This window comes from Melanerpes formicivorus, unplaced genomic scaffold, assembly GCF_026170545.1.
Source record: "Melanerpes formicivorus ecotype bairdi unplaced genomic scaffold, bMelFor1.0.p_v2 SCAF_3, whole genome shotgun sequence".
In the NCBI taxonomy this organism is placed as follows: Eukaryota; Metazoa; Chordata; class Aves; order Piciformes; family Picidae; genus Melanerpes; species Melanerpes formicivorus.
Genome location: NW_027142355.1, coordinates 42,763,162 through 42,790,956, shown reverse-complemented (window position 1 = coordinate 42,790,956; position 27,795 = coordinate 42,763,162). Strand labels below are relative to the sequence as shown.

The 27,795-nt window shown below is 46.6% G+C and overlaps 1 protein-coding gene across 2 annotated transcripts in view; it reads left to right on the top strand.

The window, feature by feature from the left end:
- BMAL2 (basic helix-loop-helix ARNT like 2) overlaps window positions 1-9,511 on the top strand; it is a 43,679-nt gene extending 34,168 nt beyond the window's left edge. For both annotated transcript variants that reach the window (XM_068170880.1, XM_068170883.1), the window contains 6 exons: window positions 921-1,071; window positions 2,260-2,315; window positions 4,592-4,700; window positions 5,729-5,816; window positions 6,790-6,898; window positions 9,271-9,511. In XM_068170880.1, coding sequence (XP_068026981.1) covers window positions 921-1,071; window positions 2,260-2,315; window positions 4,592-4,700; window positions 5,729-5,816; window positions 6,790-6,898; window positions 9,271-9,407 — 650 coding nt within the window. In that variant the 3' untranslated portion in view covers window positions 9,408-9,511. The remainder of the gene's footprint in view (window positions 1-920; window positions 1,072-2,259; window positions 2,316-4,591; window positions 4,701-5,728; window positions 5,817-6,789; window positions 6,899-9,270) is intronic.
- Window positions 9,512-27,795: the final 18,284 nt, after the last annotated feature.

Genomic DNA, 27,795 nt, shown 5'->3' with positions numbered 1-27,795 from the left:
CTGTGTGATAGCACTGCCAATAGAAATAGCAGCAGAGAGAAAATAACCAGTGCTAAGGTTGTTTAGTCTGGTTTGTGCATCTGCAGCAAGGCAGGCCCACAGGGTGCTTGAACAGAAGCAGGGGGAAACTTCTGTTATCTTGGATCCTAGCACAGTGCTTTAATTGCAAGGGAATAATGTTAATGCTTCTTTCAACCCTCTGCGAGGAGTCTCATGAGGAAGGAATCCTGAAGAGCAAATGTGCCTAATCATATCCTTGAAGACTCTGATTAGGAAAGTTCACCAAGTCAGGAGTCTCCCTACTTGTGGTTTGCAGAAACTTAGTACTGGGGGTTTCATTCAAGATTTAAAACACCGCTGAAGCTATAGTCTGATGTTTAATAGAGGTCCTGTCTGTCATTGAGGAGTTGGGGCTGTTCAGTCTGCAGAAGAGAAGGCTCCCAGGTGACCTCATTGTGGCCTTCCAGGATCTGAAGGGGGCTACAGGAGGGCTGGGGAGGGACTGCTCAGGATCTCAGGGAGTGATAGGACTAGGTGGAATGGAATGAAGCTGGAGGTGGGGAGATTCAGGCTGGATCTGAGGAGGAGGTTCGTCATCATGAGAGTGGTGAAGCCCTGGAATGGGTTGTCCAGGGAGGTGGTTGGGGCCCTGTCCCTGGAGGTGTTTAAGCCCAGGCTGGATGAGGCTCTGGCCAGGCTGATCTAGTGTGGGGTGTCCCTGCCCATGGCAGGGGGTTGGAACTAGGTGATCCTTGTGGTCCCTTCCAACCCTGACTGATACTGTGATACTATGACTGAATTTGTATTTTTGGCCATCAAAACCATTTTAGTTTTATGATGCTATGAAACAGATGAATTTTTTTTGAGCTTTATTTTTTTAAGTATAAATACAGTGATTGCAACTTTCCTTTCTCCTCCAGTGTTGCAGAATAAAGAAAAAGTCTTTACAGATTCCTACAAATTTAGAGCAAAAGATGGGACTTTCATTACACTAAAGAGCCAGTGGTTTAGTTTCATGAATCCGTGGACCAAAGAACTGGAATACATTGTGTCAAACAACACTGTGGTATTGTAAGTAACTCTTATACACACCCATGTTATTTTTGTCTGAATTACAGTCAGCATTAACAGGCAGCAACCTATTTAAGAAAGAGGACAAGACTAGAAAGTATCAGCACTGCACAAAAAGGGGTTGAGTAAGCTGAAAAACCTTTTTTGTTGTTGTTTGCCTGTTATTTTCTTGGGGGAGGCTTTGGCTCTCAAAACTCTGCTATTTCTTACTAGGGGGGAAAAAAAGATGTGAAAGAGGCTCTTATTGAAGGAAGGAGGAGAGGATCTTTTAAGAAAAGTAGATATGAATAAATGGAAATGTGAAGTTAGCTCTGCTTTTCCTTCTGAGCTTTCCAAGGCAGCATGTGCCAGCTGACCTTATTTTGTGTGCTGCCCAGCCTACCATCTGTCAGACCATGGAGACGCGTAGCTGGTAGATGGTAGAAGTGCATGGCAGGACAAAAAGATGCTCTCCAAACTGACTGCAGGGGAGGAGCTTGTGAGACAGCAAATGTGTATTTAATTCTTCTTTTCTTCTTTTTGATCACTTTTCTTTTCTCCATCCTTACAATGGAGCTGTAACTCTGATTGTTCCAGTGATGCCAAGGATCTGTGATAGTGACTGGGGTTTTGAGAGGGGGAATGAAGGGGATTTTATCTCTCTTGAACCCAAGCTGTCAGGGGGGCCCTTTACCCCATTCTATACCTGGTTCATCTCTTAAGTCAACATCACCCACCTATTGTACCCATGTCCTTTTTCCTCAAGTAGACAGAGAAGAACAGTCAGGCAGCAGCTATAGCTGCCCAACAGCAAAGGCCACTTTTCCCTCCCCTGGAGACCCAGGCATCTGCAGCTGTCTGGGGGAGGCAAGGTAGGCAGCAGCTGCTGGCGAAAGATAGCCACTGACCTGTCCTTGTAGCAGTTGTGTCTGGTCTCCCTCCTAGCAGTAAAAATGGAAGCTTTGTTCTCTGGAACACAGACCACTCTATTGGCCTTTCTTTTTCATTTGGAGAATAAGTAGAAATTAGTATTTCACCCAGTGCTCCACAAAGACTACAAAGGACTGAGCATTGGCATGGATGTACTGCTTTGAGGATGTTAGCTCCTGCTGTTTGTGGAAGTCAAACACAAGTTTGCTGGGTTTGCCTTTTGAAAAAACTGCTGACTTTTTTGGTGTTTCTGTTTCTTAAAATCTATTTGAATGTCAGAGGTCATAATGAGTCAGCTGAAGCACAGGCCCTCTACAGCTCCCAGCCTGCAGAAGGTAAGTGTTTCTTCTTGAGTTACCATAGGTGCATCTCCTGATCAATCACTACGGTTTTAGCTTTATTCAGTCCAGGGATTTTTTTCACTCTGGATTGTTGTGCAATGAAAGGATTAGTATCAGAACCACAGTGTCACCAAGGTTGGAAGAGACCTCCAGGATCATTGAGTCCAACCTGTCACCACAGACCTCATGACTAGACCATGGCACCAAGTGCCACATCCAATCCCCTCTTGAACACCTCCAGGGATGGGGACTCCACCACCTCCCCAGGCAGCACATTCCAATGGGCAATCACTCCCTCTGTGAAGAACTTCCTCCTGACCTCCAGCCTAAACCTCCCCTGGCACAGCTTGAGACTGTGTCCTCTTGTTCTGGTGCTGGTTGCCTGGGAGAAGAGACCAACCTCCTCCTGGCTACAACCTCCCTTCAGGTAGTTGTAGAGAGCAATGAGGTCTCCCCTGAGCCTCCTCTTCTCCAGGCTAAACAACCCCAGCTCCCTCAGCCTCTCCTCACAGGGCTGTGCTCAAGGCCTCTCCCCAGCCTTGTTGCCCTTCTCTGGACACCTTCAAGTCTCTCAATGTCCTTCCTAAACTGAGGGGCCCAGAACTGGACACAGAACTCAAGGTGTGGCCTAACCAATGCAGAGTCCAGGGGCACAATGACTTCCCTGCTCCTGCTGGCCACACTATTCCTAATGCAGGCCAGGATGCCATTGGCCCTCTTGGCCACCTGGGCACACTGCTGGCTCATGTTTAGGCAGCTATCAATCAGCACCCCCAGGTCCCTCTCTGTTTGGCAGCTCTCAGCCACTCTGACCCCAGCCTGTAGCTCTGCATGGGGTTGTTGTGGCCAAAGTGCAGCACCTGGCACTTGGACTTGTTAAATGCCATGGACCGTCTGTCCAGTCTGTTGAGGTCCCTCTGCAGAGCCCTTCTGCCCTCTAACTGACCAACATCTGCTCCTAACTTGGGTTACTTTGTTTTTGAAGCTAATTCTGGTGGCAGTTTCTAGTTACAGCACTGTAACTCATAATCAGCACAACTGTAATCAGAAGGGCTTATAGCATCTCAGTGTGCACTTGCAGCCCGCAAAGCCAGCCAGATCCTGGGCTGCATCAGGAGAAGTGTGGCCAGTAGGTCGAGGGAGGTGATTCTCCCCCTCTACTCAGCCCTGGTGAGACCCCACCTGGAGTACTGTGTCCAGTTCTGGAGCCCCTATTGCGAGAGGGATCTGGAGGTGCTGGAAGGTGTCCAGAGAAGGGCCAGGAGGATGAGCAGAGGGCTGGAGCACCTCTCCTGTGAGGGCAGACTGAAGGAGTTGGGGCTGTTCAGTCTGGAGGAGAGAAGGCTCCCAGGTGACCTCATTGTGGCCTTCCAGTATCTGAAGGGGGCTACAGGAAGGCTGGGGAGGGACTGCTCAGGATCTCAGGGAGTGATAGGACTAGGGGGAATGGAATGAAGCTGGAGGTGGGGAGATTCAGGCTGGAGGTGAGGAGGAAGTTCTTCCCCATGAGAGTGGTGAAGCCCTGGAATGGGTTGTCCAGGGGGGTGGTTGGGGCCCTGTCCCTGGAGGTGTTTAAGGCCAGGCTGGCTGAGGCTGTGGCCAGGCTGATCTAGTGTGGGGTGTCCCTGCCCATGGCAGGGGGGTTGGAACTGGCTGATCCTTGTGGTCCCTTCCAACCCTGACTGATACTGTGATACTATTTCCCTTGCAGCAGCCTCTGCTGTAGGTAGGATTCTCCTGTGTTGCCTGGTTTTCTGAAGCAAGGCAATTGCTCTCTAGGAGTTCCCCCCTAGCATACAGGGTCATACTGATACTGAGCTGTATTTTGGTAATATTTTTCAGCTCATCACAATCAGATTGTGATTTCTACATGGTTTATAATCTTGCTATCAAGTTTTTCTTGTTTTGCCTTTGAAATTTTCCTTTTGAATAATTCAGTTGGAACAAAACCAAGGATTATTTCTTTTTCCTGATGTGTTTTGTGTTGTCTGTAGGAGAGACTGTAGGTGGTAATGATGAAAGCTGATTTCACTACTGGAAATCAGCAATCTTCACAAATGTATTATCCCCTTGACTACATATTTCCAATGGGACTTCCAACATTCTCCCCTCCGAGTTAAGTGGTCCAAGGAATTTCAGCTCTGAAAATAGGAGATAGAGGGGGGAAAACCTGCTTTAAAATGAATCCTTGAGCTGATGTTTTTTCCCTTGCTGTGTAATGAAACTGCTACAAACTTAAAGCCTGATTTTGTTTTGTTTTTAACTATTAGATGCTGTAAAGCAGCCTTTAGTAAGTGTACCTGGAATGTCCTCTGGAACAGTTCTTGGTGCTGGAAGTATAGGAACTGAAATTGCAAATGAAATATTAGAATTGCAAAGGTAATAACCACTTGACATCATTCATTGTGCTTTTAAGTAAAGGTATGGGAGAGTTATACATACTTGTGTGAGGATTCTTGAAGTTTCATTTTTATTGTTATATGCATAAAAGGTTCAGCCAGTGGCATCATGAGATACCAGTTACACCCTGATGTTAGTCTTGTGTGTGGCAGGGCACATCACTGGTCTTGATAAATGGTTTTGTTCTGGGCATGCAGTTTCCACAAACCTGTTCAAAGTGGAGCTTCTGCCCCTGCTTCTAGACTTGGCAGCACTGCTTCTCAAGTGGTGCATTGGATATTGGGATGTAGGGAACTTTATATTCCATGCAAATCACTCCATTTCCTGAAGATAGGTCATTTATTCACCCATCTTCTACCTTTCCTTCAATTCCTTATCACAATTTCGATCTGAGGCAGTGTTGAAAAGCATCCAGAGTGGCTTAGTTCTTCTGTAGCCTTGTCCTTTGGGAGTTGGGAAGAGTAGGGGGATATGAGAATGAGCTGTCCAGAGGACCCTGGTTATGGTATTTTCACTAAGTTTCATATCTGGCATGTTTGGTGAGGGAGGAAGAGCATCTCAGAGAATTCCAGTAATAAACAAGGAGTCCTTATTTTTAAGTGGAGTTTTATGAACTCATGGGAAAGACAGGTAAAATAACAGCATAGGGAGCACTAGAAGGACGTGTGCTTCCCCCTGCAACGTTTAGCAGAGCTTCCTTACCTTGTGTGTCTTCTGCATGTATTTGAAACGCAGCCATTTGTCTCAGTGTGCTTAATTCTGAAACCTGACATTGTTTGGTGATTCAACAGGAAAATGAAAGTGTGCTGAAGTGATTATGACCCATGGTCCTTATTGATCTCTGCTGCTTTATCTAGTGTGAGAGCTTGCAGCAGGAGAACTAAGACATCGCCTCAGATTAGCTGGCACATGATGTGAGAGGGGCCTGGTGGGTTCTGCAACATGGGCTGTTTACCAGACTGTGATTGATGTGACTCAGTAAATCAATTAAACATATACTGTTTTAGGTTGCATTCTTCACCATCTGGGGAGTTAAGTCCATCACATCTCTTGAGAAAATCACCTTCTCCAGCTTTAACTGTAAACTGCAGCAATGTGAGTAGCTCACTGCCTGTACAAGTCCGTTTGAACTTTCCATTACTCTCCAGTCCATTTGTGTGAGAGTTATTCTTTTGCCCCCTTTGGAGCAATAGAGCAATCTCTCCTGCTCTAAACTAGGACAGTTTGATGTTCCTGCCTTTTTTTAGGATCAGTTCTCCCCTGCCTTATTTCAGGTCACTCTCTGTAAGAGATGGTTGACTTGTGTATATTGAGCTCTAAATCATGCAGCATCTCATCCTAAGGGTAACACAGCTGTATTAATGGGAGGTTTTGCTTCTTGCTTTATAATGTGATTTGGTAGCCCATTTGTTGCTAAAATGCTTTGTTAAAGCACTTCAGCTTTATTAATTCCCTGGTAGAATGTGCACGAATCAGGCAACAGGAAACAAACAGGAGGTAAAAAACGTTTGGGTTACTGTGACTTCAGTCTGTAGTGTTGCTAACCTCCTTTTTGTGAAGTGCAAAACGGAATTCAAAACTACTTAGATGGGTTTTTTAATCATCATTATGCTAACAAGATGCAAAGGAATAGAAAAGAGATCTGTTCAGAATGCATATAGAACACGAGAGCTTTGAGGGGCTTTGTACCCTTTAGCTAGAGTGTGTCAACATGGACAAACATGATGTCACTGGGAGTTTATGGTACTAGACAGGGAAAGTCTATGCCAGTACAATTTGTTGTGCTAGATTTCTTTGCTGAACCCTTAAGAGGCCCTCAGTAAAGCAGATACCATTACTGTGACAGATGTGTTCAGTAACAGCTTTATTTAAGCCAGGTGCAATGCCATGTGAACTTACAAAATGAATCATTTCTAAGTGCAGTAGATCTGCCTGCTGAATCATGGTTTTGATTTACTCTGTTTAGTCCTTAAGCCTTTGACAGCAATGCATAATGTTTCTGTAAGAGAATAATTCTGACTAAACTGAGAATTGAATTCTGTCCCTTTTACTACTGCTGCTCTTTCAGGTGCCAAATAAAGATTTGATTCAATTATGCCCTTTGGAAACAGAAGGTCTAGAGACTTCAGAACAAACCCAGGGTGCTATTCCATTTCCCAGTAATGAGCCTCTCCTCAGTAAGTTGTGGTTTGGTTTGGTTTTTCTCCTCATGTGGGTATTTTGAGGGTTGCAGGGGAAGACATTCCTGATAAATGGTGTCATTTTTTAGTGCTCCACTTTATAGCTATGTATAAATTGTAGTCAGATCTGTCTTGCCTGCCTGAAGAGGAGAGGTCTAAAGCAGATGTGTTCTCATGGGAAGGCAAAAAGCAAAATTGAATCAGTGATTTAATCCCATGACAAAACTCATGTCCTGTAACAGAACCATGGAATGACAGAGGTTGGAAGGGGTCTCTGGAGATGCTCTAGTCCAATCCTCCAGCCAGAGCAGGTTGCACAGGAGAACACAGAAACATTCAGCTTGGAAAAGACCCTCAGGATTCCCAAGTCCAGCCATTAACCCTACTCTACAAGGGTCACCCCTAAACCATATTCCCAAGCACCACATCCAAATGACCTTTAAACACAGCCAGGGTGACTCCACCACCTCCCTGGGCAGCACATTCCAGTGCCTGACCACTCCTGCTGTGAAACATTTTTTCCTAATGTCCAGCCTAAACCTACTCATTTGCAGCTTGAGGCTATTCCCTCTTATCACTAATTACCTGTGAGAAGAGACCAGCACCAACCTCTCCACAGTGTCCCTTCAGGTAGTTGTGGAGACACATTTACTCTTGCATTCTTGCATGCCCCAATTTTAATTAGGTGCTTGTTAGTTCACTCTCCAGAATAGAGAGGGGGGTAAGGAAGAGTACTTCAGGACAGTGTAAAGGAGCTGGTTGTACTTTGTGAACAATTGTCCTTTTAGCACTTTTATCTCTTTCTTAACTGCAAGCTGAAAGAAGATGTTGGTTTTTGCCTCACTCCAGGCTGCACTGAGACAGCACTTTGTCAGGATTTAAGATTCCCTGGCCCTGCAAGAGGAGAGTGCCATTGTATTTCTTCAACACAGAAGGCAAAGTGCCATTAAAGCAATCTTTATGCTTATCCTGTCCTTAGCTCTTGGAAGATTTCCTGTCTTCCTCTTTTGTTTCAGTTACTACAGCTTTATTCCAGTTTAGCTATGAGCCTTTTATATCAATTAAATAAAAACCCCACCACCATCACAACATCAACAACAACCAAAAACCCAACCCATCAGAAAAAAACCAACACCCACTACAGATATAAAAAGCTCACCCTTTAAATAAGGGTTTGAGAAACACCCAACCAGTAAAGCATCTCAGATGAGAATTGAGGGACGTGGTTGTTTCCCAGTGAGGCAGAAAGCAGTTTTCTGCTGTGGTGCCATGAACTCTGGAAGGATACAAGAGTTGTTAGCTAGCAGTTGAAGGTAGTCCAATAGGTTGGCAAGATTGAAGCTTGCTTCTTAAATCAAATCATGTATGTGCTTAGAACTGTGTCTGCTATTATTTCTATTGTGTGATTAGATTAGCATTGAAATATAAACATTTACCTTGCCTTCCAAGGAAAGAAAGGTGCTGCTTGAAAACAAATATGATTTGGAAGTTACCATAAGCTAAAACATGTCACCATGAGACATGGAGAAGTCTGTGTGGGTGTTTCTGTATGACTTGCACTACGCTGCTCTGTATGCATCCTCACCTGTATCAGGAATAGTGTGCCCAGCAGCACCAGGAAAGTGATTGTCCCCCTGGACTCAGCACTGATGAGCCTCACTTTGAGTACTGGGTTCAGTTTTGATCTGTTGTTACAAGGAAGACATTGAGGTGCTGGAGCAGGTCCAGAGAAGGGCAGCAAAGCTGATGAAGGTTCTGGAGAACAGGTTTTATGAGGCTGAGGGAACTGGGCTTGTTTAGTCTGGAGAAGAGGAGGCTGAGGGGAAGCCTTCTCCCTCTCTACTATACAACTCCCTGAATGGAGGCTGTAGTAAGATGGGGGTTGGTTTCTTCTCCCTAGTAACAAGAATGAGAGGAAACGGCCTCAGGTTGCACCAGGGGAGGTGGTGGAGTCGCCGTCATTGAAGGTGTTCAGGAGGAGACTTGATGGGGTGCTTGGTGCCATGGGTTAGCTGTTTGGGTGGGTTGGATTGGTTGATGGGTTGGACACAATGATCTTGAAGGTCTCTTCCAACCTGGTTTGGTTTATTCTAATAAAGGTTTATTCTAATAATAAAGGTTTGCTGTTAGATTGGAAGAAAATTCTTCCCTGAAAGGGTTGTCAAACCCTGGAGCAGGCATCCCATCCCTAGAGGTGTTGAAAAGAGGCAGAGAATTGTGGTGCTGAGCGACATACTTCAGCACCAGAGCTGGTAGAATGAGATAATGGTTGGGCTCCATCTTGAAGGTCTTTCCATCTGAAACAATTGAACAACTCTGTATTTGCCATGCTTTATACAGCTTACATGAATGTTTTCATCGTGTTGTAGGTGGTAATTCTCATCTGGACTTTGATGCCATCTGTGAAAATGAAGACACTGCTATGACAGCTCTTATGAATTACCTGGAGGCTGATGGAGGCCTTGGGGACCCAGCTGAGCTCAGTGATATACAGTGGGCTCTCTAGGTTTGCTTTTCCTCCAGGAGAACGAATGTCAAGTCCGTAATGCACAACAACCTTACCCCCTCAGTACTGTACTATATTTTTGTAAGATTTCATTTGAATTTGTACTTGCTGTCTATCTATTTTTAGAGCCTGAAACCTTGCTCAGAGAGAGACATTTTCTGCTGCACCTCTGGGAAAATGCAATATTTTTTTCATGATGGGGAAACCTTGAAATTTTAATCTTGAACCATCTGTAACTGGAATGCTTAAAGGATATTACTCTATTTTTGCTAAGAAGCTTTAACCAAAAGGTACTACATCGTGTACAGGAGTATTTTTGGTTGGTTTTGCTTAGTTTTCTTAAACTGTTATTTATTTTGTGTCACATGGTAGACTGTTGATTAACCACCTTGCTCTCTGCAGGACCTACCATACTTAGGTACAGTTTAAGAACGTTTGCAGCTGCTAAATTTCATTGCAATGATAATTTGCACACACAACAGTCACAAAGCAACATCTTCTAGACCTGAAGTGATGCCATGGGTGATTCCTTCTCCTTTTCAGAAGCACAATTGTGGGAGTCAGAAGGGAAAACAAAGCGTATGGTTTTGGCAGCAAGGGTTTGAATGGGATCTGCATTGCAGTCAGAAGAGAGTATCTGGAGAAGAATAATCACTTCTCCAGTATGCAAACAAACTCTTAATTCCAGGGTTGCTTTATCTGTGATGTGGTACTAGAGGGGCAGTGCCTGGAAGCTAGGAAAAGTAGTGCTAAACTTTTTGCTCTCCTCGCTAGAGGAGTTGGCATAGATTGTCTTGTCGCTGTCTATTGGTGAAAAACCCACCTTAAAATTCTGTAGTGTCCTTTAGAATCCCTCTGGGGAGTTTTTGGAGAGATTAGAGTGATTTTTCTGTTGCTTGAGCCCCTGACTGTAAAACATTTGTGTGGCACGGTCCTGGCTGTAAGTGACTGGCACACAGGATGATCTTTTGGGGAAGAGCTGTTTTGCAAGCATTCTGTCACAGTTACAGCAAATTACTCCAGAACAGGGCACTTAATAGGTTGTGTTAGAACAATGGTAGCGTTAATATATAAAGTAGACATCTTTATCTCTGGTATTAAAGGCTTGGAAAAGCTTTTGCATTGTTTGTATATCATAAAAGCTTCCTTTTTCTGGTGTTTTTTGTTTGCTGTTGGGTTTTTACCATGGGTAAAGGAAAGTATCTGAAGACCCTCGATATGTGTGCATATTTTTATACACCTGTTTAAACACAGACACCAACAGAAGCACCACTGCATTTGTGCCACTAAAGCTACAGGTGAGCAGCAGGCAGATAGTTAGTTCCAGCTCTTTTGCAGGCAGCCGAAGTGGGTCACTAAGCACATACCGCTGCCACTAGATGTCACAGCTCTGCTGCTGCATGACTGCCCTTGCTCGAATTCACTGCGGTATTTCCTCAGGCACCGACTTCTGTGCTCTGACAGCATCTTTGGATCGTACCAATACGAAGTGCTTTGCACACTGTGTTGAGGACAGCTTGTCTGGTTGGGGGTTTTATTTCTTTTTAAGTCCAGATATTTTGCATTTAACCTGCATGCATCTCCTACATTCAGAACTTTTGTTCTGTAGACATGGGGCCAAAAATATCTGTTCCCTAGCTTTACTAGAGTAGGCTTCTCTTCACAGGAAATAAGGTACAGAATCATTTAGAAAGCGTTTAGGATCATTGAGTCCAACCATGATCAAACTTGAATGGATGGAAATGGAGGAAAGCAAGGGGAAAAATAACTACTTTCTAAGAGTTCATCCAAGTGCCAGGTTCTGCACACTGGCCACAACAACCCCAGGCAGTGCTACAGGCTGGGGTCAGAGTGGCTGAGAGCAGCCAGGCAGAGAGGGACCTGGGGGTGCTGGTTGATGGTAGGCTGAACATGAGCCAGCAGTGTGCCCAGGCAGCCAAGAGGGCCAATGGCATCCTGGCCTGCATCAGGAACAGTGTGGCCAGCAGGAGCAGGGAGGTCATTCTGCCCCTGTACACTGCACTGGTTAGGCCACACCTTGAGTCCTGTGTCCAGTTCTGGGCCCCTCAGTTTAGGAAGGAGGTTGACTTGCTGGAAGGTGTCCAGAGAAGGGCAACGAAGCTGGGGAGGGGCTTGGAACACAGCCCTGTGAGGAGAGGCTGAGGGAGCTGGGGTTGCTTAGCCTGGAGAAGAGGAGACTCAGGGGTGACCTTATTGCTCTCTACAACTACCTGAAGGGAGGTTGTAGACAGGCAGAGGTTGGTCTCTTCTCCCAGGCAGCCAGCACCAGAACAAGAGGACACAGTCTCAGGCTGTGCCAGGGGAGGTTTAGGCTGGAGGTGGGGAAATTCTACCCAGAGAGAGTGATTGCCCATTGGAATGGGCTGCCTGGGGAGGTGGTGGAGTCACCATCACTGGAGGTGTTCAGGAGGAGACTTGATGGGGTGCTTGGTGCCATGGGTTAGCTGTTTGGGTGGTGTTGGATGATAGGTTGGACACAATGATCTTGAAGGTCTCTCCCAACCTGCTCTGTTCCAGTCTAATTGAGAGCCGTCTGTTTGTAGAAATGAAACCTGAGAATTTAGGCATTTGCCACTGTGAGGTATTTTTTTGTCTTACTATTTTAGTCTAGGAATCTATTCCAAATAAAACCTCAGGCATCCTAACATAGGTCAGTGAGGAAATCAGTTAAAATTCCAGAGGCTTTCCACAGCCCAGGTTCTTTTTTCAGGGAAGCATTTGCAAGTGGTACAAATGTTGTTACTGAAGGAACATATTGACTCTTTCAGGAGATTTGCATAACCCTCCAGAGTCAAATCACTATTTTGGATTCTTCTTGGATTCCCCTAAAAATAAATACAAAAAAACAACAAGTATTTAAATGTAACTTGGAGTCTTTTACAGCCATTGATCAATCTCCTGGCTCTCGACTCATCAATTAGACTCTCTCTTTACTATTTGTGATTGATTGATTTTTTTTCCTGGTTTAAAAGAGTTTCAAAAGGAAAGTGTCCCTTGTAAATATTAGTGATGAAATCAACACTCTTTAGTCCAGTTGAGCTGGTTTGTGCTTCTTTCTGACTCCATAACAGCACAGTTCTAATAAGCTCTGGACAGATTGCTTTCATTTTTATTTTCTTCAGAGGCTGTGGTTAAATCAGGTGAATGCAATGGGTTTTTTGATGCACTGCTGTTAGTCTGCTGGCAATCAATACTGGAATTAAATGTGAAATACTCCCAGAATTGTTTCCTAAAAATAGAAATGGGGAGGTTGAACTAATGTGGATTTAGAATAGAACAAACCAGGTTGGAAGAGACCTTCAAGATCATCGTGTCCAACCTATCATCCAACACCACCTAAACAACTAACCCATGGCACCAAGCACCCCATCAAGTCTCCTCCTGAACACCTCCAGTGATGGTGACTCCACCACCTCCCCAGGCAGCCCATTCCAATGGGCAATCACTCTCTCTGTGTAGAACTTCCTCCTAACCTCCAGCCTGAACCTCCCCTGGCACAGCCTGAGACTGTGTCCTCTTGTTCTGGTGCTGGCTGCCTGGGAGAAGAGACCAACCTCAGCCTGTCTACAACCTCCCTTCAGGTAGTTGTAGAGAGCAATGAGGTCTCCCATGAGCCTCCTCTTCTCCAGGCTAAGCAACCCCAGCTCCCTCAGCCTCTCCTCACAGGGCTGTGCTCCAAGCCCCTCACCATTTTGTTGCCTTTCTCCGGACTCGTTCCAGCAAGTCAACCTCCTTCCTAAACTGAGGAACCCAGAACTGGACACAGGACTCAAGGTGTGGCCTAACCAGTGCAGTGTACAGGGGCACAATGACCTCCCTGCTCCTGCTGGCCACACTGTTCCTGATGCAGGCCAGGATGCCATTGGCCCTCCTGGCTGCCTGGGCACACTGCTGGCTCATGTTCAGCCTACCACCAACCAGCACCCCCAGGTTCCTCTCTGCCTGGCTGTAGCACTGCCTGGGGTTGCTGTGGCCAATGTGCAGAACCTGGCACTTGGATGTGTTCAATCTCCTGCCCTTGGCCTCTGCCCATCTGTCCAGCCTGTCCAGGTCCCTCTGCAGAGCCTCTCTACCCTCCAGCAGATCAACTCCTGCCCCCAGCTTGGTGCCATCTGCACATTTACTGCTGATGGACTCAATGCCCTCATCCAGATCATCAATGAAGATGTTAAAGAGCGTGGGGCCCAGCAATGTCTCAGGTAATATATAAACAATCAATCAAACTTCAAAGGCTGGTGCTTCCATAAACCTCACTGGTAGGGCTGTACTGTAGAGAAGACAATGCTGCTGGGGCTTCGGTGTTTTGGCAACATCATTGGAGCTGGTAACAATTCTTTGATGGGAGTGGTTCCATTTTTAGACTTTGTCTTGTCAAAATAAGCTGATAAGCAAATTGATTTCTTTAGTCCCTCGTATTTTATACACATTTGATTTGCCAGGGGTTTAAGAATGCTCTTTTTTTGTTTTCCCCCCGCTGCACTATCAGATAATGTTGTTATCATCGAAGAGATGATAAATCCCCTTTTAACAAAACCCCCAACAGACACCACAGGAACAGGCAGGGGAATCTGTTGTTGTTTTAGGAAGATGCAATCAGCTGCTGAACAGTTCTGAAGGGCTCCATTCTGGCTGCACTTCCTGCTGCATGGAGCAGCTCTGGTGTTCAATCTGCCCATGCTGTAGTGGGAAGTGATGGACATGAGCCACCCTCCAAAGAGTATGTTCAGCATGGGATAAGCAGAGCAGCTGCTTCTTCCTTCAGCTCAGGGCTGAGCCTGAATTGGTTTATCCACTTGGTAAACACTGAGCAAGGCTCATTTTGTGTGTCTATTTGACCACCCCTCCACTGAGCTCACACAAACTTGTGTTCACTGTTTTGTGTAGGGCTGGCCACGAGCCAGCTCCCTATTGCAGAAAGTAAAGCAACAAACCACCACTTTTCCCTTTCCTGGGTCCTGCTAGCTTCACTTGCAGGTTGCTACCTCATCTGTGGATTGTTGCTTCTGGTACTGGAAGAGACAGCAAACAGTTGTTCTTTCTGTCTTTGTGCTGCTGTTGACTACTTGGGTATGTATGACAGCTCTCCTTGAGGAACTCCCAGCTTTAAAACTCCTTAAATCAGGCAGTGTTGCAGAGCTCTCTTGCTTGTGCTTTAGGACAGTAATGTACAGCCTTCTCAGAGATTGTCTTAAAAACAAACACCAACCCATGTGTTTAGGCTCCTGAAGTACTGTCTGTCTCTTGGGGGCACTCTGTATCCCAGTTCTGTAAGGAGCTAGAAGTTTCCAGTGTGACTATTTCAGGAATGAAGAGGTCATTACTCCAGAGTTCTCAGCGGCTTTGGCAGGAAGCCATGAGAAACACTCCCATGTTGTGGGAGTTTGCAGATAAACAGATAAACAGATCAAACTGGAGTGAAACTCCAGATGTAGTTGCAGGAGGAATACCTTTTTTTGCTGCCCACCCTCCCCCCATCCCAGGGTGGGGACACAGGCTGGACAAGCACAGGCTGGGGTCAGAGTGGCTGAGAGCTGCCAAACAGAGAGGGACCTGGGGGTGCTGATTGACAGCTGCCTAAACATGAGCCAGCAGTGTGCCCAGGTGGCCAAGAGAGCCAATGGCATCCTGGGCTGCATCAGGAATAGTGTGGCCAGCAGGAGCAGGGAGGTCATTGTGCCCCTGGACTCTGCACTGGTTAGGCCACACCTCGAGTCCTGTGTCCAGTTCTGGGCCCCTCAGTTTAGGAAGGACATCGAGAGACTTGAAGGTGTCCAGAGAAGGGCAACAAGGCTGGGGAGAGGCCTTGAGCACAGCCCTGTGAGGAGAGGCTGAGGGAGCTGGGGTTGTTTAGCCTGGAGAAGAGGAGGCTCAGGGGAGACCTCATTGCTCTCTACAACTACCTGAAAGGAGGTTGTAGCCAGGAGGAGGTTGGTCTCTTCTCCCAGGCAACCAACACCAGAACAAGAGGACACAGTCTCAAGCTGTGCCAGAGGAAGTTTAGGCTGGAGATGAGGAGAAAGTTCTTCACCGAGAGAGTCATTGGTCATTGGAATGTGCTGCCCAGGGAGGTGGTGGAGTCCCCATCCCTGGAGGTGTTCAGGAGGGGATTGGATGTGGCACTTGGTGCCATGGTCTAGTCATGAGGTCTGTGGTGACAGGTTGGACTGGATGATCCTGGAGGTCTCTTCCAACCTCAGTGGTACTGTGATCTCAAATGAAATTCTGAGCCATGCTACAAGCAAGGTGGTTGCACACGTGGGGCTGTGGCATGCTGCTCTATCAGTTCCTTTGTGATCAGACAAAGGGGCTGGGTGGTTTATCCTGTTATCCACCTGTTTGCTGTGTTTCAACAAAGTATTTACTGATTCTGTAAGACTACTTTTTTTTATCACTATCACTCTAATGGTGTTTCAGGGGTGGTGATAAGCACCAGGGGTTGGTAACTCTCAAAACAGTGAAGGAGAATTGCTGATAGCAGTCTGAGGGGAAAATATTTTCAAGTTGATTCTTTTCCTGCTGAGGCCTGAATGCAACTTCTGCCTTTTCAGGCAGACAGTGAATAATCAAATGCACTTCAAGGTTGTTTAGGTTTCTATGGACTGTATAAACAGACTGTGAAGCTTCACCTTACCACTCTGGAAGGAGCTGGGCACAGGGCTGGGCCTTGCACTGCTGGCAAGGCTTGTTGGTGTTAGCAAATGTGATACTTTTTAGAAGGCCTGCAAGTTACCTTTCCTAATTCCTCATCTTGCTGCTTTCAGCCTGGGTTTGGTGCCTTGCTTTTATCCAGCTAAGGCGTTCAGACGGGCTAGCATGGAACTGAGCTTTCAAGACTTGGGTTTGAGACATTAGCAGCCTGGATGATTCTCCCACTCCAATACAGAGTCAAAGTTGTTCAGGTGTTTTTGGAGAAAAAAATTGGAAGATTTGACTTGGAGTCCAGTAATTAAACTTCTTGCAGCAAGAAGCTGGGTTGGGTACCTTAACTTAGCCTATTTGCAGAAGCAGCACAGTGAAATACAGGGGAGAAAAGCCAGCATAAAACAGAAAGCCAAACCCAAAAGCTACCTGACTCCCACCCATTCTGCTGCCATGCCTGGAGGAAAGAGCCAAGAACCTGGCACTCCTAAGCAGCAACCAGAACAGGAAGCCTCCCATGCTGCAATCTCAACTTCAAGCCCTGTCATACTTTGCTCCACTTAGTGCTTTCACTCTGGAAAGCGGCACGGTATGAGTAACAGCAGCAGGTTCAACTTAAGCCATGGCAAGGTGTTCTGATGATTGCAATGAGATTATTTTCCTGAAGCCTGTAAACTGAGGTTCAAATGTTTTCTAGGCCAGCCTGTTGGAACTCATGCTACTGTACAGGACTGTGGAAATGCTTCAGAAGGAGATGGAGGAAGGGAGCACACTTTGGTTCCGGAGAGTGAATGAGCCTCTCCCGAAAGGGCTACAGTACTTACCAGCTAGCTCGAGATGAGAACTGAGCATTCACTGATGAAGTTGGGTGGTTTTTTCCTTCCAAATAGGTGTATACATTTAATTGTGAGGAAAATGAAGACTAATTGTTGGTTGGCATCTTTTGCTAATGCTACAATAACCTGGGGAGATCGATGAAGTCCAGTGCGTTAGCATTAGTGTCTGCAGATTCATTTGCCCTCATGATGGCTGCTGAGAGTTTCCCCTCAACCTCGTCAGGAGCTAGGGAAGGCTCTTTAAACTTACTTTGCAGCAGAAGATGTATGTTGCAGCAGACATTTCTGTAACCCTGCTGAGTTGAAAATCTGTTGCTGTTATTCAAAAGCATCCTGCCTCATGCCAGCTTCAAAATGAAAGTGCAGGCTGGAGCACAGTATTATGGGGCTTAAAGTTCAGATTGTAACAAGAGGCTTCCTGTTCCAGTTGCTGCTTTTGGGTTCTGGGGTTTGGGTGTTGGCTCTTTTCTGTGGGCAGAGCAGTGGGATGGGTGGGAGTTGGTTAGCTCTCTGCTTTTTCTGCTTTGTGCTGCTGCTTTCTGCCACACTGCTTCTGCAACAGGCCAAGGTAATTGTACATGATCTCGTTTACATTAAGCTCTTTTTATCTTAGCCTGGAGCTTTCTGTTGTGTGTTATTTTTCCCTCACTTCTGTGTTGTAGGAAACAGGCAGGTGAACCCCTGACAAAACCCCTGAAAGAGCAAGAAAATAAGAGGGAGTGCTGCCACTGCTATTTTTATTCTACATTACATCATTTTTAAGAGGATACTGAGTTTAACTGCATTTTAAATCACTAGCCTGCTGCTTGGCATATCTGTGTCTAGTTTTGCTGCTTGGCTGCAGGCAACCCGTGTGCCCTTTGTGCTTCACTTACTACAGGTGTTTGTTTCCCACCTGTGAAATCAAGGCTGAAAGAACTCCACACTTCAGTGACCTTTTTTCTGGGGATAATTGCTTTCCTGTTACAGTAGGATGATTAGTTTTGAAGTGCACAAGGCAGAGGAACACCATGCATTAGTGATACTTTGCTGCCTGGGAAGGCAGTGCATACAGAGAGTTAATAATTGCCAAGTGTAGTTATTGTCAAGCTAAGGTGGTGTTTCTGAATACTGTACAGCTAGCTAATGCTGTACCTGGGCAAGAAAAACCATGTTGTAGCTTGGAGTGTCGCTCAGGTGTGGGGTGGAAAGTTCTTGCCAGTCTGAATTAATGTGCCATTAGGAGAAACCCAGGAGTATCAGACAACACGGGAGTGGCCAGACTTCGAGACCTTGAGAAGTCCATTGCTGCTGGCTGTTACCTTTCCTGGCCTGGTAAGGAGTTGCTGATGCAGCCTTAAAGTGATGCTTTTGTTGATTGCCCTTGAGAAGCAGAGCAAGCGTGGTCAGCCCAAGCTGAGATGCACACGGGAGGCTGCACGGGCGAGCAGCAGCTCCAGGTGGCTTTGGTGTTTGTTTTTTGGGGGGCTGTTCATTGGTTGGTTGGGTTTTGGGGTGTGGGGGTTTTGTGTGTGTGGGGGGGTTTGTGTGTATGTGTTGGGTTTTATCCTCACTTGATTCATTAAAATTAAATTGATAGGTGGGCCACAGCTTTTTGACTGAAAAATCAGCCTCTGGAGCTGACCTATGACTGAAGAAAATAAGACCTATTAGCCCTAAATTTCTGTTGTAGCAATCACTCTTTATATTTCAGTCCCACCAGATGGATGGTTAAGTCTGAATTCTTACTGTGACTTGATTTTATTTTGTTCTTCTTCAGCTTTTGGAGACAACAGCACATAAGGATGAGCTGGGTGCTAACAGCTAATGTGACGCTGTGCTGCTATCTATAGTATTTCCTGTCTCACAATAACCCACCCAGATGTCTTCTCTATGGCTGAATGTTCAACTCTGGGTACTAATGAACAGAAGATGTAATTCTGCAGTGCAGCACAGTGCCAATGGCAGCTGTAGCTTTGCCATCACCACCATTCATGTAGGATGTTAGGGGCTGGAAGGGACCTCCGGAGAGCACAGCGTCCAACCTGCCTGCCAGAGCAGGACCGTAGGATCTAACGCAGGCTGCACAGGAATGCATCCAGATGGGTCCAGCCCATGGAGGCTTTAGTGTCTCCCTGAGAAGAATTGTGTAGCCAAAACACACCCCTTGGGAACTGCAGATTTACCTGGGGCTGCAGGAGTTGGAGCTGTTAGCCTGGAGAAAAAGAAGGCTCTAGGGAGATTTTATAGTGGCCTTCCTGTACCTGAAAGGGTACAAAAGGCTACAAAAAAGCCAAGAAGGGACTTTTGACAAGGGCCTGTTGTGACAGGACAAGTGGGGATGGATTGAAGCTTGGGGAGGGTAGATTTAAACTAGGTATTAGGAAGACACTGGAACAGGTTGCCCAGGGAGGTAGTGGATGCCCCCCTCCCCCTCCCCCTCAACCCCTGGGAGGCGTTCAAGGCCTTGAGCAACCTGGTCTAGGGGAAGGTGTCCCTGCTCATGACCAGCAGGTTGGAACTAGATGAGCTTTAAGGTCCCTTCTGACCTAAACCAGTCTATGATTCTATGGCACAGGTTTTCACCTTGAGTTTAATGTCATTGATTTAAAACAAAATAAAATCATTATATTACAAGCCTAGTGTAAGCTGCAGACTTAGGGATATGTGCTTGGGAAGCTGTGACTCAGAGAGGCACCTGAGGGTATGGCTTGATAGTTGATGGAGTATGAGTCAGCAGTGTGCCCAGGTGGCCAAGAAAGCCAATGACATCCTGGCTTGGATTAGAAACCTTGCAGCCAGTGGGGACAGGGAGGTGATCACGCCCTGTACTCAGCGCTGGTGAGGCCAAACCTTGAGTACTGTTGTCAGTTCCGGGCTCCTCACTACAAGAGGGACATTGAGGTTCTGGAGTATGTTCAGGGAATGGCAACAAGGCTGTTGAAGGGCCTGGAGCATATGGCCTGTGAGAAGCATCTGAGGGAGTTGGGATTGTTCAGCCTGGAGGAGGCTGAGGGGAGACCTCATCACTCTCTACAACTCCCCGAGGGAGGCTGGAGCGAGGAGGCGGCAGCCTCTTCTTGGTGGCAAGTGACAGGAGCAGAGGAAATAGTTCTGAGCTGCCCCAGGGAGGGTTCAGGCTGGATGCTAGGAAATACTTCTTCACAGAGAGGGTTTTCAAACATTGGAATGGTCTGCCCAGGGCAGCAATGGAGTCACCATCCCTGGAGGTGTTTAAGCAGAGTGTGGACCTGTGCTCAGGGATGTGGTTCAGAGCTGACCCCTCAGTGCTGGGTCGAAGGTTGGACTGGATGGTCTCTTCCAATCAGATGCTTTCTGTGACTCTCTATATGTGTATATATTTAAAACCAGCCAACCAAAAAACCTAAACAAGACTTGTAAATGTCATGCAGTCTAATGTTGGGGTTTCCAAAGATTAAGGGGGACATCTATGTTTGCAAAACACTTGCCAACAGGTGCTGCTTACTGCTGACCCCTTTTTATCTGAAATGTGAAGACATCGTTCCTCGAATGCCTCAGATGGGTGGAAGCTGCTTTTGAGGATCCCCTGCATGTCCTTTGCATGTGAATTAAAAGACTCAGCTCTGAACTTCCTGAAATGTTGTTTGAATTTTAAGGCAGTTTGTGTCCAGATAGGGCAGTGTCAGTGCTCAAACAGTTCATTACTGAGCCCAGGGTTACAGGAAATAGCCACAGATAACTTTGATCACTTAAATCCAGAACTTTCTCTACAAACCTTTTTAAGAGAAAATATTTGTGGGAGCCAAGGAGACTGTTACAGAAGCTGGGCATAGCTGTTCTTGCTGAGAAAGCTCTCCTCTGGCAGCTGTTGAAACCTGCAGCACGTGGTGCACTCCTACCCCAGTTAAAGAAGAACTGTCTCTAGAAAGAGATTTTCAGAAGCTTTTGGCCCAAAGAGAGAATGGCACAACAGGACCACTGATCCAAGATCCTGGCCCTTGTGTCTGTGTAATTAGCAAATGTGTATTAATGAGCTGACAGGACTAGTAAACCCATTTCTGCACAATGGCATTTAGCCAATGAGACATGACAGCTGCAGGTGGGTTCATGAAACCAAGCTGCCAGAGGAGGTGAGCCTTCCATCCTCAAGCAAGATCAAACACATCCGAGATGCACATTTGCTTGGCCACCCTCATGTTGTTTTATTATGCCCTCTTGCTCTCTGTCCCTTGCTTTTTGCTTTTTTCTTTCAGCATTCCCAAGCCCACTCACTTCTGCAACCTGCATTGCACCCAGCAGTCTTGCCCCTGCGAAGGAGCTGCAATGGCAGCAGGATACCTAAAACAAATGCATGAAGTGCAGCTCTGAAGACAGAGTGACCCCACAACTGGCAGTACTTCTGTGCCATTTGGTTTTGCCACTGTGCATCCAGCCCAGCATTCACAGCCTTGCTTGGTCAGCACTGCTTCCACCAGGCTCAGTGGTGGATGGACACTTGTGCATCCCCATGGAATGGCTAAGTATTGACATTCTGATTTTTCTATTCATTTGATCACAGTCTCACAGTATCACCAAGGTTGGAAGGGACCTCCAGGATCATCCAGTCCAACCTGTCACCACAGACCTCATGACCAGACCATGGCACCAAGTGCCACATCCAATCCCCTCTTGAACACCTCCAGGGATGGGGACTCCACCACCTCCCTGGGCAGCACATTCCAATGACCAATGACTCTCTCAGTGAAGAACTTTCTCCTCACCTCCAGCCTAAACTTCCCCTGGCACAGCTTGAGACTGTGTCCTCTTGTTCTGGTGCTGGTTGCCTGGGAGAAGTGACCAACCCCCTCCTGACTACAACCTCCCTTCAGGTAGCTGTAGAGAGCAATGAGGTCTCCCCTGAGCCTCCTCTTCTCCAGGCTAAGCAACCCCAGCTCCCTCAGCCTCTCCTCACAGGGCTGTGCTCAAGGCCTCTCCCCAGCCTTGTTGCCCTTCTCTGGACACCTTCAAGTCTCTCAATGTCCTTCCTAAACTGAGGGGCCCAGAACTGGACACAGGACTCAAGGTGTGGCCTAACCAGTGCAGAGTCCAGGGGCACAATGACTTCCCTGCTCCTGCTGGCCACACTGTTTGATCTTGGAACATTTCATTTCATGAAGCTCTGAAATAGTCATCTCCTCATCCCACAGGCATTGCTCTGTTCCTCTCAAAAAGCTGAAACCAGTATTTTGGCTGAGGTGGAAGTTAAAACTTTAATCTGAGATGCTGTTGAGCAAATTCAATCTGAAAATGCACTTTTATGTCTAGATTTAAATTGTCTATATAGTAGCTTCTGTGAGGCACTCAGGCACGTCTAAAGGGACAAGGCAACTGTTTTGTCTGCTAACCAACAGATAACTGGAACTCAGTCTCAGTTCAGCCTGCATATCTTCTGACAGGAGTGTAGAAGTGGGATTTCCCCATTGCTTCTCTCCATGAAGAGTTTGGTTTAGGCTGACAATGTCAGTGTTTCTCAACTCTATGGGCTTAAAATTCTATTTATAAACTGTTCATGTCAGCCACACCAACTCAGACATGACTGACTCCCTACTTAAACAAAATCCCTTTGTCTCTTCTTCTGCTTATCCTTAATGCAAACAGACAGGGCTCACAAGTGATGTGGAGAGCAAGGATCATTTGGATGTTTCTTCTAACCTGAAACATAGATCCATTCCTCGAAATAAAGGTTTCTCTCTCCTCATTTCTAGAGTGTAAAATCTCTTGAAATGGAGGGGGAACAGAAGTGAGAGTGGCTAAATTGGTGGTTACCATCTCCTTCAGCTCCTTCTTGCCAGTATTTTCCATGTTTCTCTCTTCCTTCTTTCAGAATAAACCAATCCCCATGTTACAGCTTTCCATCACTTTGCTGACTAACACAGTAAGACAGCTGAGTGACCATCCCAGTCGGCCCCTAAGATTTTGCTTACTGCCCCTTGTTCCTCTAGAGCAGAAGATTTTAGTATTTTCAAGTTATCAACTTGCTTGGTGCTTGCCACTCAACAGCATCCCTTCCTACCCTGCACACAACAGGGTGACTCAGCTGAGGGGCCTGGCCTTGTTTCCCACCTCAGTCAGCCACCATCAAAGCACATGTCTAGAGACGCCAGTCCAGCAGCAAACAAGGTGCACGTATCTTGGGCTCTGGGAAATGGGAAGCAAATGCAGTTCCTGCTCTCATCAAGGCAGGAAGCTGTCACCTTCTCCCACAGCCCTCTCAGCCCTAGCATTAAGGAATGCCTGAACCACAGGCATTGTTTTTCTCTCCCAAGGCAAGATAAAGCCTGAGCCTAGAGGCCAGCTGACTGAGCTAGCTTTGACACTGACTCATTGTGTGCTCTGGAGTTATGTCTATGGCATGCCAGGCAGAGACATCTGCAGCTCTGGAAGCAAGGCTTGCACCACAGACGCTTTTGCCAGCTGTGTGGCAGAGGGGCTGGATGGTCTGAATGCAGCTATTCAACTACTCTACACTGTACAAATGCATTGCCTTGCTTAGAGCTTTCTTCAGGAGACTCTGTATGATAGTATACTGAGAACTGAGATACGGGGACACAGTCTCAAGCTGCACCAGGGGAAGTTTAGGCTGGAGGTGAGGAGAAAGTTCTTCACTGAGAGAGTCATTGGTCATTGGGATGTGCTGCCCAGGGAGGTGGTGGAGTCCCCATCCCTGGAGGTGTTCAAGAGGGGATTGGATGTGGCACTTGGTGCCATGGTCTGGTCATGAGGTCTGTGGTGACAGGTTGGACTGGATGATCTTTGAGGTCTCTTCCAACCTTAGTGACACTGTGATACCCTTCACCTTTTCATCTCTTGTTTTCTTTATTTGCACTGTGGAGAGAATAGCTTCCACATGGTAGGATGCAGTATGTGAGAGTCTCCTAAGAAAGGCACTGTTTTGCTGTGTGAGTACTTTACTGGCTGTAGAGCCCAGCCTCTGGGTGTGCCTCTAAGCCTGGTTTTAGCAGACTCCTAGAACAACTGCATTCGGGAGCACCCGCAGTTCTTCATTCCAGTGCAGTCTAGAAGTTGATGCCAAGCACGAGCTGGAGCAAGAGGTGTGCTTGGGTGAGTAGCTGAGAAACTGAGGACAAAACTAAGGAAAAAATTCACCCATTTTCCAAGGGAATAGGAGTGTGAAAGTCATTATGAAAGGGACAAAATGCTAATAACGTCATGTCTTTGTGTAGCTACTGCTAGACAAACCAACGCTGTGTGAGCTCAGAATCAGCGGGAAGTGATAACTGTAAGTTATCCGTGTGGTTGGGGCACAGAAGTTTAGGTACAGGGTGTCATCAGCAGTGAGGCATAGGCAGTGAGGTGATGAGGTCAGACATGATTAACAAGATGAGTTTTACAAGGGATGAATTTGACTGCATCTAGAAGAAAAGTCTCCGGATTGGGCAGATTTTACAGCGTTGGTTTCTGGCAGGGTGGTTGTGCCCTGCTGCATCTGCCATGCCTGCTTTCCTCTGAGCACATTCTGTGCAGGGCTTTTCTTACGGTGTTTTAAAACTATAGGACAACTCAGGGATGGGAACATAGAGATCAAAAGTTTGGCACTTCTATGGGGTACTGCTTGGGGTCATTTGTGTACTTCAGCTTCTGTGGATTACAGCTAGAACAATTTGTTCAATGTTGTGTCCCAGGACTGACCACTGCATCATACCGAAGCTTGAGCTTCTGGCTGAGACAGTTAGCCCTGTTGACTATTTGACACTTAGGATACTTCAGGTAGTTGAAAGCCAGGACAGCTTTGACAGCTGAGAGAGTAAATCCCAGGTTTATTGAGTGAAATAAGCTACCAGGACAAAAGCACCATTTTCCCTGCTTAATACCTGCATCTGCACGAGGTGCTTCTGCTGGCACAGCTCTGCCTTCAAAGGATCTTACCACCACTCCAGCTGAGACAGTAGCAGAGACCTGATCTGAAAACAGCTTTGGGGTTAACACCTGGCTAGGAATAAAGGAACTGACTCATAGAATCCACTTTATGAGCTGTCCTGAAATGAAAGAGATGCACAGCCAGGGTGTGAAATCGTGGCCCTTTGAGAAGGACATCTCAGGGCTCTTTCAGCTGCTGTATTTTGGGGAGTGGGTTTGGTCAAAAGGAAAATATCCAGGGCCAAATAAAGGGCTGGAGTTTCAAAAGGAAACTAAAAATTTGCTGTAATGTACATCACTGCTTGTGCCCTGCTTGACAGAGAGGCAGGGGGCTAATGACCATCACACTGTTCAAATCCGGTGTCTTCCAGAGGATCACTGCAAGTCATTAACACTCCCAATTAACCAAGTTGCTTAAACTGCATGTAATGAGATAGTAATGCTTGTGAGAATGGACAACTGCATGAAGAACTGCACTGATGCTGAGGGACGTGGTTTAGCACCAGACCTGACAGTTAGATTGGTTGGTTGGTTAGTTAGTTAGGTTGGACTCAATCTTAAAGGTCTTTCGCAGATGAAATGACTCTGTGATGTTTGTCACTCAGCAGTGAGGTGCAGGCAAACCCAGGGCATAGCTGCATTGAAGATTTGAGTGTTACTCACTGCTGGTCTGCAAGGAGCTTCCTATGAGATTCACTGCCAGTGGGAGGCACGGTCCTGCTCGTGCCTCCACCCCGACACGCGGACGCGCCCGCTTTGTGCCAGCGGTCTCAGAGGCTTGGAGTGTGTCTACTCACGCTGCAGATCCAGCTGGAAAGAGTGACTGCACCAAGACACCGTATCCCCCGTTGTACAGTGCCTTGGACACACAGCAGAGTAGAAGTACCGCTCAAAGAAGACTGTGTAAGAGATGCTGTGCCTTCAAAATGCCTTTGACAGATCCCCCAATACTAGGCTTAATGCCACTGATTGAGTTGTAACCATGGAGATGGTACATCTTCCCATTGCAAGGTGAGGGAAAGCTTTTCACCTCAAGCAGTGAGGGAGCACTGGAAAACACTCTTACTCCTGTAACCTCCTCCAGCTTTCAGGAGAATGACAAGTGAGATGTTTACCGTCTCAGAGGCTGCTGTGCCTTCAGGAAGGTGGAGAAAAATCAACATTTCCTTGCAAATCATCCTGGAGCAAAAAGGGCTAAGCTATTCTGGGAGATGAGAAGCCAGAAAGCCTTATCAGAGATTTGTCTTAACTTGCAAAGGTATTTGCTTTGATGGAAGAATCCAAACCTTGTTTGAAATGTCCTGTCATCTCAGATTTGTTCTCAGATCAATCTTGCTCATATACCATCCTGACTAACACAGTCCTTCTGCATTAGCTTCTTGAATAAGAATCTTCACTTTCTGAGTTGAAAAAAGGAATCAACAGATCAGCCACTTAGGAAAACAATGGCTGATGACTACTGGCTCTCAGTGGGGACTAATCTTCGTTGGAGTGCTTGTATTGGGGCAAGTTCAGCTCCAGTCATTTCTGGAGGAATGGGTGGAATCACAGAATCATTTTGCTTGGAGAAAGCCTTTGAGATGATCATGTCTAACTATTATCTAACTCTGACAAGCCTGGTGCTAAACCGTATGCCTCAGCACCACATCTCCTCATCTTTTAAACATCTCCAGGGATGGGGATTCAACCACCTCCCTGGGGAACCTATCCCAGTGGTTGAGAAGCCTTTCAATGAAGAAGTTTCTTCTAATAACAAAGGTAACCCTACCCTGGCACGATCCTGTGATTTGACACTGATCAGCCCACAGCAAACTGTGAACACTTCATGGAGATTGCATAAGGATGGGCAAGACTAACTGTGAAATTAGGGCTGGGGTGCAAATCTTTGTTGTGGTGCCAAACTGTGGTAGCAACAATGCCGGCCGGCCGTGTGTTGAATGTGTGGTTGGTACCTGGGGGGTAAGACCCTAGCCCCTCAACTGTCCTCATCTTGCAATGGTCAGACTTCTGTTGTTGTTTGGGTTTTTGTATCCCTGCATTCTGCTCCAGGTGTCTCTGCTTTCTACGTGATGTTTGGCATGACTTGAAGATTGAGTAGCACAGGGGTGCAAACTGACATTTGTTTGCAGTTAATTAGGCAAAGGCTCAGGCACTTTAGTCTGAAAAGTCTGTTTTGAAGCTGTGTATATTTGTTGTTTAGCTTTGTCTCAGTAGTTTTGGTGAAATGCAGCTACTTTTGACTGCAGGCAGCCCTGTACCCCTGGCCAACAAAATGAAAATCATTTAGTGGGGAAGGAACTTTCAGTCTGCTGTTGAGAAGAACGTGGGGAAATTGGTGTATATGCATGTATGGTGCTGTTAGAGCTGTAAGGACTATTTACAGTCCTAAGGAGAGCTATACAGGCTCTGCTGGAGTCTGTTTCTGGGATAAGGCAGCAGAGAAAGTTTCTTGATAGGAAGGGGGCAATCAGGGCCTTGGTTAGGGAAAAAATCAGTGTGCCATTCACAGGAAAGAAGGATATTGGAATCACAGAATCACCAAGGGTGGAAGAGACCTCAAAGATCAAGTCCAACCTGTCACCACAGACCTCATGACTAGACCATGGCACCAAGTGCCACATCCAATCCCCTCTTGAACACCTCCAGGGATGGGGACTCCACCACCTCCCTGGGCAGCACATCCCAATGACAAATGACTCTCAGTGAAGAACTTTCTCCTCACCTCCAGCCTAAACCTCCCCTGGCACAGCTTGAGACTGTGTCCTCTTGTTCTGGTGCTGGTTGCTAGAGAGAAGAAACCGACTCCCACCTGGCTACAACCTCCCTTCAGGTAGTTGTAGAGAGCAATGAGGTCTCCCCTGAGCCTCCTCTTCTCCAGGCTAAGCAACCCCAGCTCCCTCAGCCTCTCCTCACAGGGCTGTGCTCAAGGCCTCTCCCCAGCCTTGTTGCCCTTCTCTGGACACCTTCAAGTGGATCCTTGTGAGAAGGAAGTCCACCAGTTGATGGGAATGGAT